The sequence below is a fragment of the Pipistrellus hanaki genome, assembly GCF_964339955.1.
Source record: "Pipistrellus hanaki genome assembly, chromosome: 14".
NCBI classification, from domain to species: Eukaryota; Metazoa; Chordata; class Mammalia; order Chiroptera; family Vespertilionidae; genus Pipistrellus; species Pipistrellus hanaki.
The window spans coordinates 29,743,207-29,760,153 of record NC_140516.1 but is presented as its reverse complement, the minus strand read 5'-3'; the positions used below and the strand labels follow the sequence as shown (position 1 = coordinate 29,760,153).

General features: G+C 40.0%; 1 protein-coding gene across 8 annotated transcripts in view; it reads left to right on the top strand.

Moving 5' to 3' along the window:
* Positions 1-16,947, top strand: part of SGMS1 (sphingomyelin synthase 1) — a 217,930-nt gene that overhangs the window by 175,943 nt on the left and 25,040 nt on the right. For all 8 annotated transcript variants that reach the window (XM_084903456.1, XM_084903458.1, XM_084903460.1 and 5 more), the window contains one exon: positions 13,430-14,282. In XM_084903456.1, coding sequence (XP_084759582.1) covers positions 13,660-14,282 — 623 coding nt within the window. In that variant the 5' untranslated portion in view covers positions 13,430-13,659. The remainder of the gene's footprint in view (positions 1-13,429; positions 14,283-16,947) is intronic.

Here is a 16,947-nt window from a genome sequence, read left to right as displayed (position 1 = left end):
TTATTAAGCAGCCCCGTAGGAATGCAGGATTACTTTAATTTTACAGATGAGTAAACTGAGGCAGTTTAAGTAGGCCAGTCTGACAGTATGCTTTAGAATACTGCACTGAAGTTTCTTTATTTTAAATTTATTTTATTTTATATTTTATCATTTAAAGTATTACATATAGTAGTACATATATCTCATTCCCCCAATAACCTTCCCCCAGCCTCCCCTACTCCCTGTCGCATGTCCTCTTCATCTCTCCACCCCCCATCCAGTGTCTTGTATCCATTGGTTGTGCTTATATGCATGCATACAAGTCCTTTGGTTGATCTTGAAGTTTCTTAAAAATACAGAGGGAAGCCCTACTGGGTTTGGCTCAGTGGATACAGCATTGGCCTCGAACTGAAGGGTCATGGGTTTGATTCCCAGTCAAGGGCACATACTTCAATTGCAGGCTTGATCCGGGCCAGAATGCATTCAGGAGGCAGCCAATCACTGTGTCTATCTCACATCAATGTTTCACTATATCCCCCCCTCCTTTCCACGCTCTTTAAAAGTCAGTGGAAAATGTCCTCAGGTGAGGATAAACAACAACAAAACCAGAGGAAGGTAAAGCATAGCCTCATCCCTTTTTTAAGCCATTTCACTTTTTTATTCTCCCGGATATACTTGAAGATAGATTCAGAAGTACACAGCATCTTTTTATTCCGGCAGAACAAGCAAAAAGTAGGAGGCTTTTAGTTCTCACGTTGAAAGGGCAGAGTGGGAAGAAAGGAAGAGAATGGAGTGGAATGTAATAGAGACAGAGCCTTTTCCCAGCTTCTTGGGGCAGATGAGATTACCACTGTGCACATCAGCTTCGGCTGGGCTTGAAAGCCAACGATTTTGCAAACATTGATTATGTCCCGACATTCCTGAGTGCTGCCAGAGTGAGACCCTGTCCAAGACCTACAGATTAAATAGATGATATTAAATAGATGATATTAAAATGGCCCTGCTGGTTTTCGACTTAGGAAGGGAGTTAATCACTTGAGTGGAAATGGATCATCTTCAGAGTTTCAGTAAATCGGGGTCTAAGGATGAACCCCGAGGGGACAGCTTAGTGATTACACAGACTTTTCCTTATTGCAATGTCAACAAGGCAGCAGTTTCGAATGGTCCCTTACATTTGGCAGTAAGCTGGGCAGATGGATATTGAAGAAAATGTAGATAACAGAACAGTTGTGACTCTGAGGTTTGTTGCTGTTTTCTCTCTGGAATGATGGAAAATATCTGAGCCTGGAATTTCTTTATGCACTTAGTTAAGTTCAGAGTTTCAGCTCTATGGTTGTTGGTGGTTTGGCTCATCTCCCGGGACTATTATGTTCTAGAAGGATCTGGGAACCTAATTATACATAGGAGGCAAAGGTTCGCCTTATTTAGACAAATCTGCAAGCCCATTTCATATTTTTAAAGAAAACTAATATAGGAAGCATCTATTTTTAATTTTATAATGCAACCTCCATGTTTAAAAACACAACAACTTAAAAAAGAAACTTTCCTAAACACAACTAATAATAAGAAAAAAATAAACACAACTAATAAGTACTTTATCAGCGAATTAGAAAACACTGAAGAAGAAAAAAGCAGAACATTATTTTATCACCAAATCACCCAAAGTAACAGAAGTTGATATACATCTTCTATACTTTTTCTATTGAAATTTGTAAATATGTGTGTGTTTACAAAAATGGTATCATTCTCTTTTACAGTCTCTATCCAGTCTCTGGTGGAGGCAATTAATTTCTGTTGTAATGATGTATTTTACCAATTCTCATGGAACTTTCAGATTGTATCTAATTTTTTACCACAATAAATTATTCTTTGAGTTGTTTGCTTACTAAATATTGACATTCCATTACAGACTGACTTAAAAGGACGCTCAGGGTTTGGGAGACAGAATTAGCTAGTCTTGCTGAAGGTAGAACTCTCTGTGAAATACATGAAACAGTATTGTATTTCCTGCTGTCAGAGAACAACTAGAATCATGATTTATGGTTTACATTTGATATGGCTGGTTTCTTGTCAACATGTCATATCTACTAATTTTGTCATCAAAAATCATCTCTTTCTCTGGAGAATTGAGGGCTACTACATTGGAATGGGTCATTTTGAGAAAGGAGCATAAAAAGGGAGGCTATTAGGAAAGTTATGACAACTGCTGAGAAGGAATGTATTCCAAATATTTTGAAATCTAATTATCAGATATCATTAAATAAACAAGGCGTGGCGGAGATGAAAAGATGTTATCACATGAGGATTTTCTAACAGCCCATAGTGTACCGAAAGGCAAATATGTACACTTCAGCATGCCCTTCCTTCACGTGGCTAAGCAAAATAGGTCAGCGGATAGTTAGTTCCAGGAGCTGTTGCATAAGGACTGGTTTTATTTGCTAGCCGGACTTTGTAGAATTGTGAGCGCTGCATGTAATAATAACTTAGAATAAAGGATGATTTAAAGGTTAAAGTAATCTTCTAAAATTTCCCCCACTGCAGATTGAAGTAAATATGTAGGTCCTTCAGCTGAGACTGAAGTTTATTATTTTAGCCATTTTTTTTTCAAACAAATATAGTTTTATGAATTCTACCTACTTAACTCTTTAAATGCTAAATAACAAACAAATAAACAAACACCAAACCGATGGCTAGTTAAATTGGTTTGGAGAAAAGCATTCAGGAGCTATCCAAATTGAGTTAGAGAATATTTCAATGGACTACATTGCTTTAAAAGGTGTGTGAGGTTATTACTGACTTTTATAGAAAGTTCTAGTAGATGTAAAGACCTTTATCTGGACTTGAAGCGTTTGCAAAAATGCAGATCATCTGTTTCATAATAACATGATATCACTTCTTGATTTCCATTGCTCTTTAACAAGGTACCCACATAGAGTTATTTTATTATTTTGTCCCATCACCATTTCCCCCCCATATACCCTCTTCCACCTCTACCCACTCCTTCCCCACCATAGTCACCACACTGTTGTCCATGTCCATTAGTTTTTTTTTCTTTTTTGTCCAATTCCTTCACAAACACACATACACACAACCACTCTCTCTCTCTCACACACACACACACCCCATCTCCACCACCAGAGCCGTCTGCCTGTTCTCTGTGAGTCTGTCTCTGTTTTGCTTGTTAGTTTAGTGTGTATTAAATTCCAGATATGAATGAAATCATACGGCACTTGTCTTTCCCAGACTGGCTTATTTCACTTACCATAATCCATAATGTTCTCCAAGTCCATCCATTCAGTCTCAAAGGGTAATATTTTCTTCCTTTTTGCTGCTGAGTAGTATTCCATTGTATAAATGTACTATAGCTGTTTTATCCACTCATCTACTGAAGGACATATGGGCTGCTTCCAAATCTTGGCTATTGTACGTAAAGCTGCAGTGAACATGGGGGTCATATATTCTTTTAAATTAGTGTATCAGGTTTCTTTGGATAAATTCCCAGAAATGGAATTGCTGGGTCATAGGACAGTTTCAGTTTTAATTTTTTGAGGTAACTCCATACTTCTTTCCACAATGGCTGTACCAATCTGCATTCCCACCAACAGTGCACAAGGGTTCCCTTTTATCCACATCCTCGCCAACACTTGTTGTTTGTTGATTTATTGGTGACAGCCATTCTGACAGGTATAAGGTGTTATCTCAATGTAGTTTTCATTTACATTTCTCTGATTAGTGATGTTGAGCATCTTTTCATGTCTATTGGGCATCTGTATGTTCTCTTTGGAGAAGTGTCTATTCAGGCCCTTTGCCCATTTTTTAATTGGATTGTTTGTTTTCTTTGGTGTTGAGTGTTATACGTTTGGATGTTAACCCCTTATCAGATGTATTGGTGCATATGTTCTCCCATTCAGTGGGTTGTCTTTTAATTTTGTTGATGGTTTCCTTTGCTGTACAAAAACTTTTTTGTTTGATGTAGTCCCATTTGTTTATTTTTTTTTCCTTTGTTTTACTTGCTAGAGGAGATAGATCAGAAAAAAACATTGCTACAAGAAATGACCAAGATATTACTGCCTATGTTTTCTTCTGAGATTTTTATGGGTTTGAGTCTAAAATTTAAATCTTTAATCCATTTTTAGTATATTCTTATGTGTAGTGTTTCTACTTTCTACTTTTTTTGCATGTATCTGTTCAATTTTACCACCATCATTTATTGAATAGACTATTTTTAGTCTACTGTATTTTTTTTTTCCTTTGTTAGATATTGTCTGACTGTAAAGGGGTAGGTTTATTTCTGGGCTCTCTATTTAGTTCCTTTGATTTATATGTTTGTTTTTATGTTAATACCATGCTATTTTGATTGCTGTGGCCTTGTAGTATAGTTTGATATCAGGTAGCATGTTTCCTCTAACTTTCTTCTTCTTAAGATCACTATTGTTATTTGGGGTCTTTTGTGGTTCCTTATAAATTTTTGGAATATTTATCTTAGCTCTGTGAAATATGCCATTGGTATTTTGATAGGAATTGCATTGAATCTATAGATTGCTTTGAGTAGTATGGACTTTTAATGATGTTAATTCTTTCTATCCATAAAAACAGTACATGCTTTCACTTATTTGTATCTTCTTCAATTTCTTCAGAGTCTTACAATTTTCCGAATACAGATCTTTTATATCTTTGGCTAAATTTATTCCTAGGTATTTTATTCTTCTTTTTGAAGCAATTGTGAATGGAGTTGTTGTTTTATTTTCCCATTCTGATAGTTCATTATAGGTGTATAAAAATGCAATTGATTTTTGGATTTTTATTTTGTATTCTCCTACTTTACTGAATTCATTTATCAGTTCTAGTAGTTCCCCCCCTTTTTTTTCTTCTTTTTTTAAACATATTTTTATTGCTTTCATAGAGGAAGAGAGAGGGAGAGAGAGATAGAAACATAAATAAGATAGAATCATTGATCATCTGCCTCCAGCACGCTCCCTCCTGGGGATTGAGCCCACAATCCCGGGTATATCCCCTGACCTAAAATAGAACTGTGACCTCCTGAGTATAGGCCAATGCTCAACCACTGAGTGGCACTGGCTGGGCTCTAGCAATTTTGTGAGGACTTTTTAGGGTTCTCGACATACAGCATCATGTCTAATGCAAATAATGACAGTTTTACTTCTTTTCTAATTTGGCTGTCTTTTATTTCTTCTTCCTATCTGATTCCTGTGGCTAGGACTTCCAGTACTATGTTGAATAAAAGTAGTAAAAGTGGATATCTCTGTCTTGTTCTGATCTTAAGGGAAACGCTTGTAGTTTTGCCCATTGAGTATGATGTTGGCTTTGGGTTTGTAATATATAATTATAATATATAATTATTATGCTGTTATGTTCCTTTCATTCCCACTCTTCTGCGAGTTTGTTGTTTTGTTTTGTTTTTATCATAAATGGGTACTGGATTTTAGAAAATCCTTTTTCTGCATCTATTTATATGATCATAAAGGTTTATATCCTTCATATTGTTTATGTGGTATATCTCATTTATTATTTTGCAGATATTGTACCATCCTTGCATCCTTAGAATAAATCCCACTTGATTGTGGTATATGATCGTTTTAATATATTGCTGGCTCCGATTTGTTAATATTTCGTTGCATATTTTAGCATCCATGTTCATCAGTGATATTGGCTTATAATTTTCTTTCTTAGTCATATCTTTATCTGGTTTTGAAATTAGGATCATGCTGGCCTCGTAAAATTAGCTTGGGAGTTTTCTGTTGTTTTTAGAGATTTGATGCACGAAGCAGAAAGTTTAGTTGACTGTATGCTTATAAGACTAATTATGCATGCTCTACTTCCTTTTTTCATTTGCCATTATCAGCATTTAAAAACATCTGGAACTTTCCTGTAGTTTCTTCATTGACATGCCAGCTTTGTTTGTTCAGTCTTGGGTCCATCGTGTCTTAAAAAATTAGCAAAAATTCAGTTCTTAATTACATAACACTCATTTTAAAAGTTCACTAAAGCTTTCAAACAAGAATAAATTACAGTCATTATCATAAATCCTTACATTTTTATGTATTGCTTTATGTTTTCCAAAGCACTGTACAGTCTGTGTAAATTCCCTTACTAATGGAGCAAGCAGAAGGAATACATTATTCCATTGTAGGAAACCGAGGCGCTGGTTTGGAGTACAAGTTAATGACAAAGCAGGCTTTAGAACTCAGGTTTCCTGATTAATTGCTCCATGGGCAGTTGTACTGAGCACTTCACGGTGTTATAATTACCTACATATCGTGTTCAGTGTATATTTCACATGCTAGCTTTTTGTTTACACATTTTATTTCCAGACAATGCCAGATAACAAGATTATATAATAGATTCTTTTCGAGTAAGAATGAACAGATATTCATAAATTATTTATTCAATGGTTTTGCTTGGTTGATGTTTTTACATTACCAGGATAATTGCTTTAACTTATTTTTCTGTTGCCAGCTCTCTGGCTTTGATAATTAAGTAGTTTCTAATGTGTCATGGCATATTATCTGATGGTTTTAATAATATTAAAGAGTAAAATGTCTATTTTAAGAATTGGAGCAGGATCATATTTAGTAGCACATTTATTTTTTACTTAGTTAAGACCAGATAGAAATCCCTGCTGGGTTTAGAATCCATAATGAATATGCTGTTGTTCCCCTTTTTTATCCTTTTGGGTTCCATACTTCTATAAAAAAGATACTTTTTGACTATCCTTTACATGTGCTCAAATCGGTGAGGCTGTTGGATATTTGCAGTGGGAGAGCCCCAGTGAGCATTTGGGTTTGTCTAGCTCCAGGACCAGCTCTTTGTGTGAGGTTTTAGACATCACAATCTCACTGGACTTTGTTTATGTCTAAAAAATTCAGAGGAATCAGAGTTCTGGCACTTCTGACTCTCAAATTCTGTGCTATTTTGTTGTAGAGTTTAGATAGAATTTTTACTCTTCTATTATTTCTTCCCAGTTCTGAGAAATATGTCTAATGATTTGAGCTGTGTGTTTTTTTCATTTTTAATCCTCACCCAAGGATATATTTTTTCCATTGATTTTTAGAGAGAGAGGAAAGGAGAGAGAAAGAGAGAGAGAGAGAGAGAGAGAGAGAGACATATCAACATGAGAGAGACACATCAATTGTCTTCACCACACACCCTGCATTGAGTAACCCATAGGTGCACAGGCTGATAATACAACCATGGAGTCAAATGGGCCAGGGCAAGATCTGTACTATTTCTTATTTTTTTTAAAAAAAAATTTAGCTGAGACCGGTTTGGCTTAGTGGATGGAGCGTCGGCCTGCGGACTGAAGGGTCCTGGGTTCGATTCTGGTCAAGGGCATGTACATTGGTTGTGGGCACATCTCCGGTAGGGGGTGTGCAGGAGGCAGCTGGTCGATGTTTCCCTCTCATTGATGTTTCTAGCTCTCTATCCCTCTCTCCCTTCCTCTCTGTAAAAAGTAAATAAAATATATTTTTTAAAAATTAATAAATCTTTATTTTTCAGATTATTACAATTGTTCCTCTTCTCCCCCCCCCAAAAAAAAGCTCCCCTCTACCCAGTTCCCACCCCACCCTCTGCCCTTACCTTCCCCTCACTGCCCTCACCTATAGGTGTTCCATTTTTGTCCAGTCTCTTCCAGCACTCCCCCCGCCCCCACATCCCTTTCCCCCGAGAATTGTCAGTCCACTCCCTTTCCATGCCCCTGATTCTATTATATTCACCAGTTTTTTCTGTTCATCAGATTTTTTATTCACTTGATTTTTGGATTCATTTGTTGATAGACATGTATTGGTTGTTCATAATTTTTATCTTTACCTTTTTCTTCTTCTTTCTCTTCTTAAAGATTACCTTTTAGGATTTTATATAATATTGGTTTAGCTTTTTATAATCTGTGAAGCTCTTTATCGGCTCTTCAATTCTGAATGATAGCTTTGTTGGGTAGAGTAATCTTGGCTGTAGGTTCTTGTTATTCATCACTTTGAATATTTCTTGCCACTCCCATCTTGCCTGCATAGTTTCTGTTGAGAAATAGCTGACAATTATATGGGTGCTCCCTTTTGTAGGTAATTAACTGTTTTTCTCTTGCTTCTTTTAATATTCTCTCTTTGTCTTTTGCTCTTGGCATTTTAATTATGATGTGTCCTGGCGTGGTCCTCTTTGGATTCCTTTTGTTTGAGGTTCTGTGCACTTCCTGGACTTGTATGTCTATTTCTTTCACCAGGTGGGGGAAGTTTTCAGTCATTATTTCTTCAAATAGGTTTTCAGTATCTTGCTCTCTCTCTTTTTCTGACACCCCCATAATTCTGATGTTGATATGCTTAAAGTTGTCCCAGAGGCTCCTTACACTATCTTCAAATTTTTGGATTCTTTTTTCTTTTTTTCTTTTCTGGTTGAGTGTTTTTTGCTTCTTTGTATTTCAAATCTTTGACTTGATTCTTATGTTCCCCTAGTCTGTATAGTATTTTTTATTTAAGTCAATGAATATTTAGTTTCTAATTTGTCCTTTTTCATATCCTTGAGGGTCTCACTAAATTTATTGGCCTTTTCTAGGAAATTCTTGAAAAACCTTATAACCTTGGTTTTGAACTCTATATCCAGCCATTTGCTTTCCTCCATTTCTTTCATTTTGATCTGTTTCTTTGTCTCGCATTTTCACTGCTTCCCTGAGTTGGTAGAGTAGCTTTCTGTGGTAGGTATCCTATAGGGCTCAGTGGCTCAGCCTCCCCAGTTACCTGAGGTGGACACTCTTGATGTACCCCTTTGTGGACTGTGTGCACAGCGTTGTTGTAGTTAAGTCTTGATTGTTGTTGGTATCACTGGGAGGAATTGACCTCCAGGCCAACTGGCTGTGAGGATCAGCTGTGTCTACAATGGGAGAACTTCTGTGCTGGAGACAGCCTTGTGAGACAAGACTTGCAAAATTGCAAAAACCTCTGTGTTCAGCTTGGATGGGGCAGAGTCTCAGGGTGGAACAGACAGCATTGGTTTCCCATCAACCCTGCCCTAAAAGGCCCCTGTGTCTCAGTGTCCCATGGTAACCACTGCAAACACATCTGAGAGAAAGCTGCTCTCAAGTTTCACCCTGAATGAGTCTGGGTTCCCAGAAACTCTCCTGGAACTGGAGTTCAGTGCAGTTGGGAGCTTCTGTCTCTCTCCCACTTTAGAAAGCCAGCCGTGCACTCAGCCATCCGTCCTCTCCGCATGAGCACGTCCCCATACCTCAATCTTTTACAGCTCCTCTGAGTCTCAATTTCCTCTTTCCTTCTAGTTGTAGAATTTCCACTTAGCCAGCTTTCCTGTGGTTCTGGATGGTGTCTGTTTTATCTTTTAGTCATAGTTTTGATATTGTTGTGCGAGTCAGCAGTTTAGGTGTTTACCTATGCCACCATCTTGGTTTCTCCTGTACTATTTCTTAACATTTTCCTGGATATGGATTCTGAGTGGCTTTCCTGAATGAAGGTAGTAATAGCTGTTTTCTGAGCCCAGCCTAAGATACAGTCTTTTGGGTCTAGATGTGAATACACTTTGCCACCGTATGTTCTAAATTGAGTGTGTGAGACCAGGGGAGAGCCACCATCTCACTTCTCCTTCTACAGCTGGGTTCTGGGGTCTCTAAGTCCATATCTTTTTCGCAGTGGCCTTTGAAGTGCTGAGTAGCTATTCAACGTTTACTTCCCTACAGTGAGCTTTCCCCCTTTCAGGAAAACAGCATGTATATCTTTATTTTCAAGCTTCAAAGTTGCTTGAAAAATACAGGGTTGCTTTCTCATGGAATTTGGAGGGCTGTTTTTATTCTTGTATCAGAATGATTAGGCATTTTAAAATGCCCTTTGGAAGTGGCAGCTTCAGTAAATATTTATGACATGTCACTATGACCCAGTTGCGTGTTAGAAAGGAAGCAGGACATTATGTAAAGAACAAGACATGTTTCTTGGGGTAACTTATATCTTTTATTCTTTTTACATGATTGGTTTATCACAACAGGAGCAGCCCCATGAAGTAGGTAATTGGTAATTCCATCTCCCAGAGGAAACTGAGGTGTGGAGAGGTTCAAGGACCTTGTCAGGAAGGGAAGTGGCTGAGTTGGGTCTCAGCTATCAGCTCTGTAACTCACACAGCTGGTGCTCTTTCTGCCACACCAGGCACACCTGAGGGTTAAATTAGATCACGTGTCACAGATGAAAGTGATGCAGGAAGTCAAGCAGGGAAAAGGATGGGGAAGTGGAATGTTCTGCGAAGGGTCTGCAGAGAAGGACCCTAGAGACCAAGGGAAGAGCCTGGCCTTGCTGAGGAGGAGGAAATGGAGAACTCCAACACGGGGGGACGCCTAGGCACTCTCCTAAGGAGTGAGCAGTTTTGTTTCCTACTTATTAACAGGAGCCATTTACTTTCCTTGCTGTCACTGGAGAGTTCCTCTGGCTGTTGGAAACTGCCTATGGACTTGCCTTTGCAAGATCAGGGTCCTTCGTTTGGATGGAGGCTTGCAATGCCAGAAAGAATATGTGCATGTGTATGTGTCTGTCTGTCTGTCTGTCTGTCTGATGGCCTAGATTGTCTCCCACCACTTGATATTTTTTCTTTTTTAAAGATTACAGTGTTATCTTTTAAAAGGAGTTATCTGACTGTTCCCCCGGCAGAGAGAAGTGAAATAACCCTGTGGCGTTGGTCTGATCTTTGTGGTTCTGAAGGGGTTTCCCCTCCTGGCAGCCTTCCTGAGTTGGACAAAGGGGAAAGCCCACGTTCATGTCCTTGGGCATGAACATTCGTTCCAGCAAGCATTTTTCTTTGGAGTTCTTGTGGCCACTTGCAGATGTTGAGGGTTCCTTGGCTGTTAGCCTAATGCTGCTGAGGAGGATTTGGGGAGAAGCCTGGAGCCTGATGCTGGGAGATCCCTTTCCTGCAGGACCTCTGCCAGGGCGCCCACGTGCCTATGCGTCTTCTGGCCTCTCCAGGCAGCTCTGGTGCCGCTGCAGCTCCTGTGTAGTGCTTTCCAAGTGGTCAGAGCTTCTCCTGGGTGTCCTATTTCTCTTTGGAGACTGCCCGCCTGGTTCTCCTTGACTATCCAAATCATTTTAAAGCCCTTTTCAGTGTCAGTGACATTTTCTGTAGCTTTATTTTCCATTAAACCATGTAAGGGACATTTGTTTCCTGAGTTATTGCGCAGATATTGATCAAGCACATTCTGAGCCCTGGGAATGTGAGACGGGGATGCTTTAGAGTTTAGACGGAAGCTCTTCCGCAGTCACTCACAGGCTCCTGGGGGGTCTAGACAGACACCACAGGGAGTGTCAGAGGGAAGGCACACAGCACTGGGATGGATGCTCAGGAGCGGGAATGCCTATCTCTTTTGCAGTCTGGAATGTCTTTTAAGTTTTACTGCCGTTTGACTGGTTGTTATTTAGACAGGGAAATCAGGAGTGGACATATTGTCCATCTCTATTCCAGAGTCAGATTTGGGGGTTAGCAGTGATGAGCTTGGTCTTTGAAATCAGGAGACCTGGGTTCAGGTCTTGTTTGTGCCACATGTGCTCCATAGGGAGCGAGTAGGAGTTCTTGGGGTTGGAGCGGGAGAGGCTTAATGAATGCAGGAGGCAACTTTTTGATGTTTCTCTCTTTCTCACTCAAATAAATAAATAACTAAACAAACAAATAAATAAGTAATTGAAGCTCACCTAATGTGCTATGCATGAGAGAGGCTGAGAGTCAGACCATGGTCTGTCTTCAGCCAAAGGCCATGCATGCTACATGAATAACAAGGCTTTGTTTTAGAGCTAGGTATTTATTTTTAACATTTCTAGTGTGGGAACTAAAAAATATTAATATTTTTCTTCTAACTTCTCGGCTAGGCTGATAATCATATCAACAGAGACAGATTATCAGACGAAAATCAAGTTTTTAACACTTGTCCATGGGGAATTCACATAGGCATGAAAACTCCAGAGACAGTGAGGCAACACTGGGTAGAAGTGGCATTTTGGACAAAGGAGAAGAGGGTGGGGGAGATATATTTCAGAAGGGACAATGGGTTATTTACAGGTTGTTGAGGGAGAGGGGAACACTCATGGCAGGCAAATTCTTGCTAGGCAACTCAGAAGGACACAGAGATCTCTAGCTAACAGACCCTGCCTGAAGCATTCCTATAATTACCACACTTAATTCAAATTAGGCTACAGTGAACATGCTAAGATTTCCTTCCTGAAGCACACTTCTCTGTCTGAATCTCTTGGGCTGAAAAGGGAGAGGGTCAAAGGTTCTTTCTGAATCTTGTTTCTTAATAAGCAGCTTAAAATCAATATCCCAAAAAGGCAGCTTCCGGGTAGCAAAACTTTAGTTTTTTTCACTTGCTTTCCAATTTTCAATGATTGTTACAAAAGGAGTACATGCCTATTAAAGAAAAATGGATGGGAGAGAAGTAGAAAATGCCCCCAGGCCTGTCATCAAATATAATTTCAGTTAAAATGTGATGTATTTTCCCCCAGGTTTATGCAATGTTATGTTCATTAATCAATGCTGAGTTTAAATAAGAGGAGATTCATTATTTATATGTAAATTTATGTTGATACTTACATACTTTTATAAAATTTTGAATCTGGCTTTTGAATATCCCCTGCAGATGTGAATTGGTTATTACCACATAAGTATTTTAATAAATAGTGTTTTGAACTTCAGGATTCAGAAAGGAAACTTACAGCTCTTGGCTGCAAGCTGCCATTTAATAAAGGGCAAGTTTCTTGACCTTCCTGGAATTTAGTTTCCAAGTTTATAAATGAGGGAGTTGAATCAGATCATTGATTTTACCACTGGGATTCCAGGAAATACCCTCTGGGCAGGGAGCAGAAAGGTGGGCAGAGCTGGAAGACGCTGGCCCTTCACCCTGCCTGTGTGGCATTGGAGCTGCATTGGAAGTTCCTCTATAGATTTCGGCATCTGAGTCCATGAGGAAACAGGGATTCATTGATTTTTTGTGTGTATGTAAAAAAAAAAAATGTTGAACCAAACTGTCTTGAAGCTCAACATTTCTATCGTATCTGTTAAGTTGCTGTGCGTTATGTACCTTTTAAAACACTTCTTCACCAGCTAGGATGATAGGTTAAGCCAACGTGCCACCTTTATTCAGCTTGTCCCAGGAAGCACCTGCACACACAGAACCACTGATTCATACTAAGCAGTGTCCACAGCATGATGAATTATATCTTAGAAAAGACCCCATTGAGGAGGCTGTAAAACATTTCCCCTTTGACTTTATCCATCACTTGGCCCTTTTAATGCTCTTTCAGGGAAGGCCAGCCAGGGAATCAGGGGCCCCTTAGACTAATACATGTTTGAAAACTACAGGCTTTATCGGTAACTGGATTCCCATTTTCCTTATGCTTATGGAGGTTTTGCATTTTGAGGGGGTTGACCAATATCTTGACCTTTTCTCTTGCCTCCACAGGAGGAAGAACCTTGTTGAAAAATGAGGTGAATGAGTGCTCCGGTACTCAAGAATCCTGGACAGCTACATGAGGTGTTTAAAAACTGCCCTTACCATCTTGCTACCCCAGTCCCTGTCATGAGGCCTGACAGGATGAGCACGCCTCCGATGGCCAGCATCCTGCTTTGTAAAAACTCAGACTGCTGACCTGCCGAGAGCAAGCAGGGGCCTGCCTGTCGTCTGCCAGTACAATGAAGGAAGTGGTTTATTGGTCACCCAAAAAGGTGACAGACTGGCTGCTGGAGAATGCTATGCCAGAATACTGTGAGCCTCTGGAACATTTCACGGGCCGGGACTTGATCAACCTAACCCAAGAGGATTTCACAAAACCCCCCTTGTGCCGAGTCTCCTCCGACAACGGGCAGCGGCTCTTGGACATGATAGAGACCTTGAAAATGGAGCACCACATGGAAGTACACAAGAACGGCCATGCCAACGGGCACCTCAGCATTGGCACAGACGTCCCCACCCCTGACGGCAGATTCAGCATCAAGGTCAAACCCAACGGGATGCCAAATGGGTATAGGAAGGAGATGATCAAGATCCCCATGCCAGAACTGGAGCGCTCCCAGTACCCCATGGAGTGGGGCAAGACTCTTCTGGCCTTTCTTTATGCACTTTGCTGTTTTGTTCTCACCACAGTGATGATCTCGGTCGTCCATGAACGAGTACCTCCTAAGGAGGTGCAGCCTCCACTACCGGACACGTTTTTTGACCATTTTAACCGGGTGCAGTGGGCCTTTTCTATTTGTGAAATTAATGGCATGATCCTTGTAGGACTCTGGTTAGTTCAGTGGCTGCTCTTAAAATACAAGTAAGTAAAGCAAAAGCCCTCAGACTCAGGGACTGAGGGGTTTGCACTGCAGATGTCTAATTCTCATTATTTGGAGATGCAACTTATGAAGCAATGCAATCAAAGCTTATTATTCCCCCGTTTTTAAAGCCACATACCCAACTGAAGCTCTGGCAGCTTTAAGAAAATACCATGTTTTGGGCAAGATTTGTACAGAATGGTGAAAAGGATTGTTAGAGAGACTGTCCTGTTTTCACTTCACAGGAAAGAAAACCCTCAAACACCTTCAGAGGGTATATATAGGCTATTGAACCACAGAAAAACCAGCCAGTCTTGGTGGTGTTAGCCCAGCAGATAAATAGTTAACAGTTGGCCTAAGCACTATGCATGGCTGTATAGCTTTTCCCAAGCAGAGTCAGACATCTGGAAACTTAGCAATGCGTATTTATGGAGGTTTCACACACAAAATTGAGAACAGCTATTCCACAGTGGCTTGGGCCGTTGGGAAAATAATGCTCTCAGGGAATGACTCGGTTTAGGTAGGTGCAATGCAGCGAGCCAGTGTGGCTTTTCACCTTCTAGAATGTGTGGCAACTAAAGCAGTATGTGGCTATTCCATTCACATTTCTTGGGGTTTAAGTAGGTGCCTCCTTTTAGTTTCCAGTATAACTAAAGTGGCTTTCATGTCCCTAACTGGAAACTCAGCATAGACCCCCTCAGGCAAGCTGTTTGCTTGGGATGTATAGCAAACGAAACACGTCCTCTCGTCATTGCTGCATGATTTTCCTATTACTTGGACATCTTTATGGCTTCCACTCATGGGAGTTAAAAACTGGTTTGTTTCTCTGCAGTGGGTTGTGTTTCATGACCCACAGTATGGATGCATATTAAGAAAATCATCTTATATCAGTAAAACAAAATGTAGCCAGGATTTATGTGAACTTGACCTAGCAGAAATGATGAATATTTTCCTGGTATGTTCCTAAAGGACTGTGTTTTGTCAGTTTATAAATTACATAGATGCAAGTGGAAGTAAAAGCAATTTCTGACTCAGCCAGGAAAGAACTCTCTTAACTTGTATAAAGGAAACTGTTTAAGTGGCCAGTGTTTATTTTGGGACTGATTTGGCAGTCCTCGAGTTTCAGCTAAATTGGAAATAGAAACTATGATGTGGGCTGCATTTGATTTGATGGGAGACCTTTTTTTTGTTTGCTTTAGCTTTAAGAGACTGAATTGATAGGAATAAGCTTTAGAAATATGAGATGCTTCCAATTTATTAATTACATTCTTTTGGCTGCCAAACTTCAGTTTCTGCACTTGACTGTTAACTTCTAAACTTCTTTTCCCAAGAGCACATTAGAAATATGCCAGAATTTTTTTTTTAAAAGTCAAAGTCAACTAAATTATGTTTTCTGAGATTTTTCTCAATGTTCATTGTTTTGTTTATGACAGGTTGTTTTCTGGTTTTCCATCAACATTTTACATGCAAGCAAATAATTTACTGACCCAGAATATAACTTTAGTTAAGTCATACCAAGCTTGAGTCCAAACCTTTCACAAAACTGTGACTTTTAAATAATTTATTCTTGTTCTAAGGAAGTATCCTGACCAGAGGGTTAATTTCTTTAAAATATGTCACTTTTTATATTTCTCTCAGCAGGGACTTTTTCCTCATATCTGTTTTTGCTTTAAGCTTTCTAATTTCTCATTTTCCTAGTACTTATTGCCAATACTACAGTCACTTGTATATTTGCATTGTTCAGTAGCAACAAATCTGTTATTTGTGCCTTGGACCAAATTAACCCAGTGTTGGCCGCAGGCAGCCTGGGTTCCAGCCCAGCCCTGCCCTGCCCTGCCCTGCCTTGCCATGCTGGGTGGTGTGGGTGACTCTCAGCCTCAGGAGCCTGCTTTTTCTCACAGATAAAAAGGAGCCTCTCAGTCCAGATGATGTCTGTTCTATACAACTGTGTTTTGTTTAGTTCTAACGTGATTGGATGGGCCAATTATGTTAGGTTATCATTACCTGCAGTGTTGTCTTATGTCCAGAAGACAGGCAACTAAGGATTCTTTAAAAAGTGTTCTCACCTGTTTCCATGTTGATAGGAGGGACATGGGAAATGGAAGCCGCCTCTTGTCAAGATAACCCTAAACAGCCCCACCCGCTGTCCTCTCACTGGGCGTACCCCTGGGTTCCCATCGGCCTCCCTGAGGTCTGTCTTCAGTGTATGTGACTCACCAGACATGTAAGAGGTGGCAGGACAGATGCGGTGGGTATTGGTACACGCCTTCCCCAGCTCTCATGCTCGGTCATGTCAGAGACCCCTTGTTTCTGGTTATTTGCCTGTTGCTATTTAGCAGTTTTGTTTATCCAGCATGGCAGGGAAATAGAGACTTCTGAGTACAGGGTATTGTGTTAAACAGGAAGTTCAGTCTCCCTCTTTCCCGCTTGGCTCTTCTGGCTCTCGACCCTTTTCCCCAACCCCATCCAGGAGGTTTGCCACTTAGGAGGCACGTTGCATACGACTCCTCAAAGGTGACCCTGTTTGGCCAGTAATCCCACAGGTGAATTTTACTTTGATTTTAAGAGTCTCGGAGCCCTTTTAAAAACAGACTAGCCCTGGCCAGTGCTCTCAGTGGTTAGAATGTTGGCATGCGCACCAAAGGGTTCTAAGGTGGATTTCCAGAC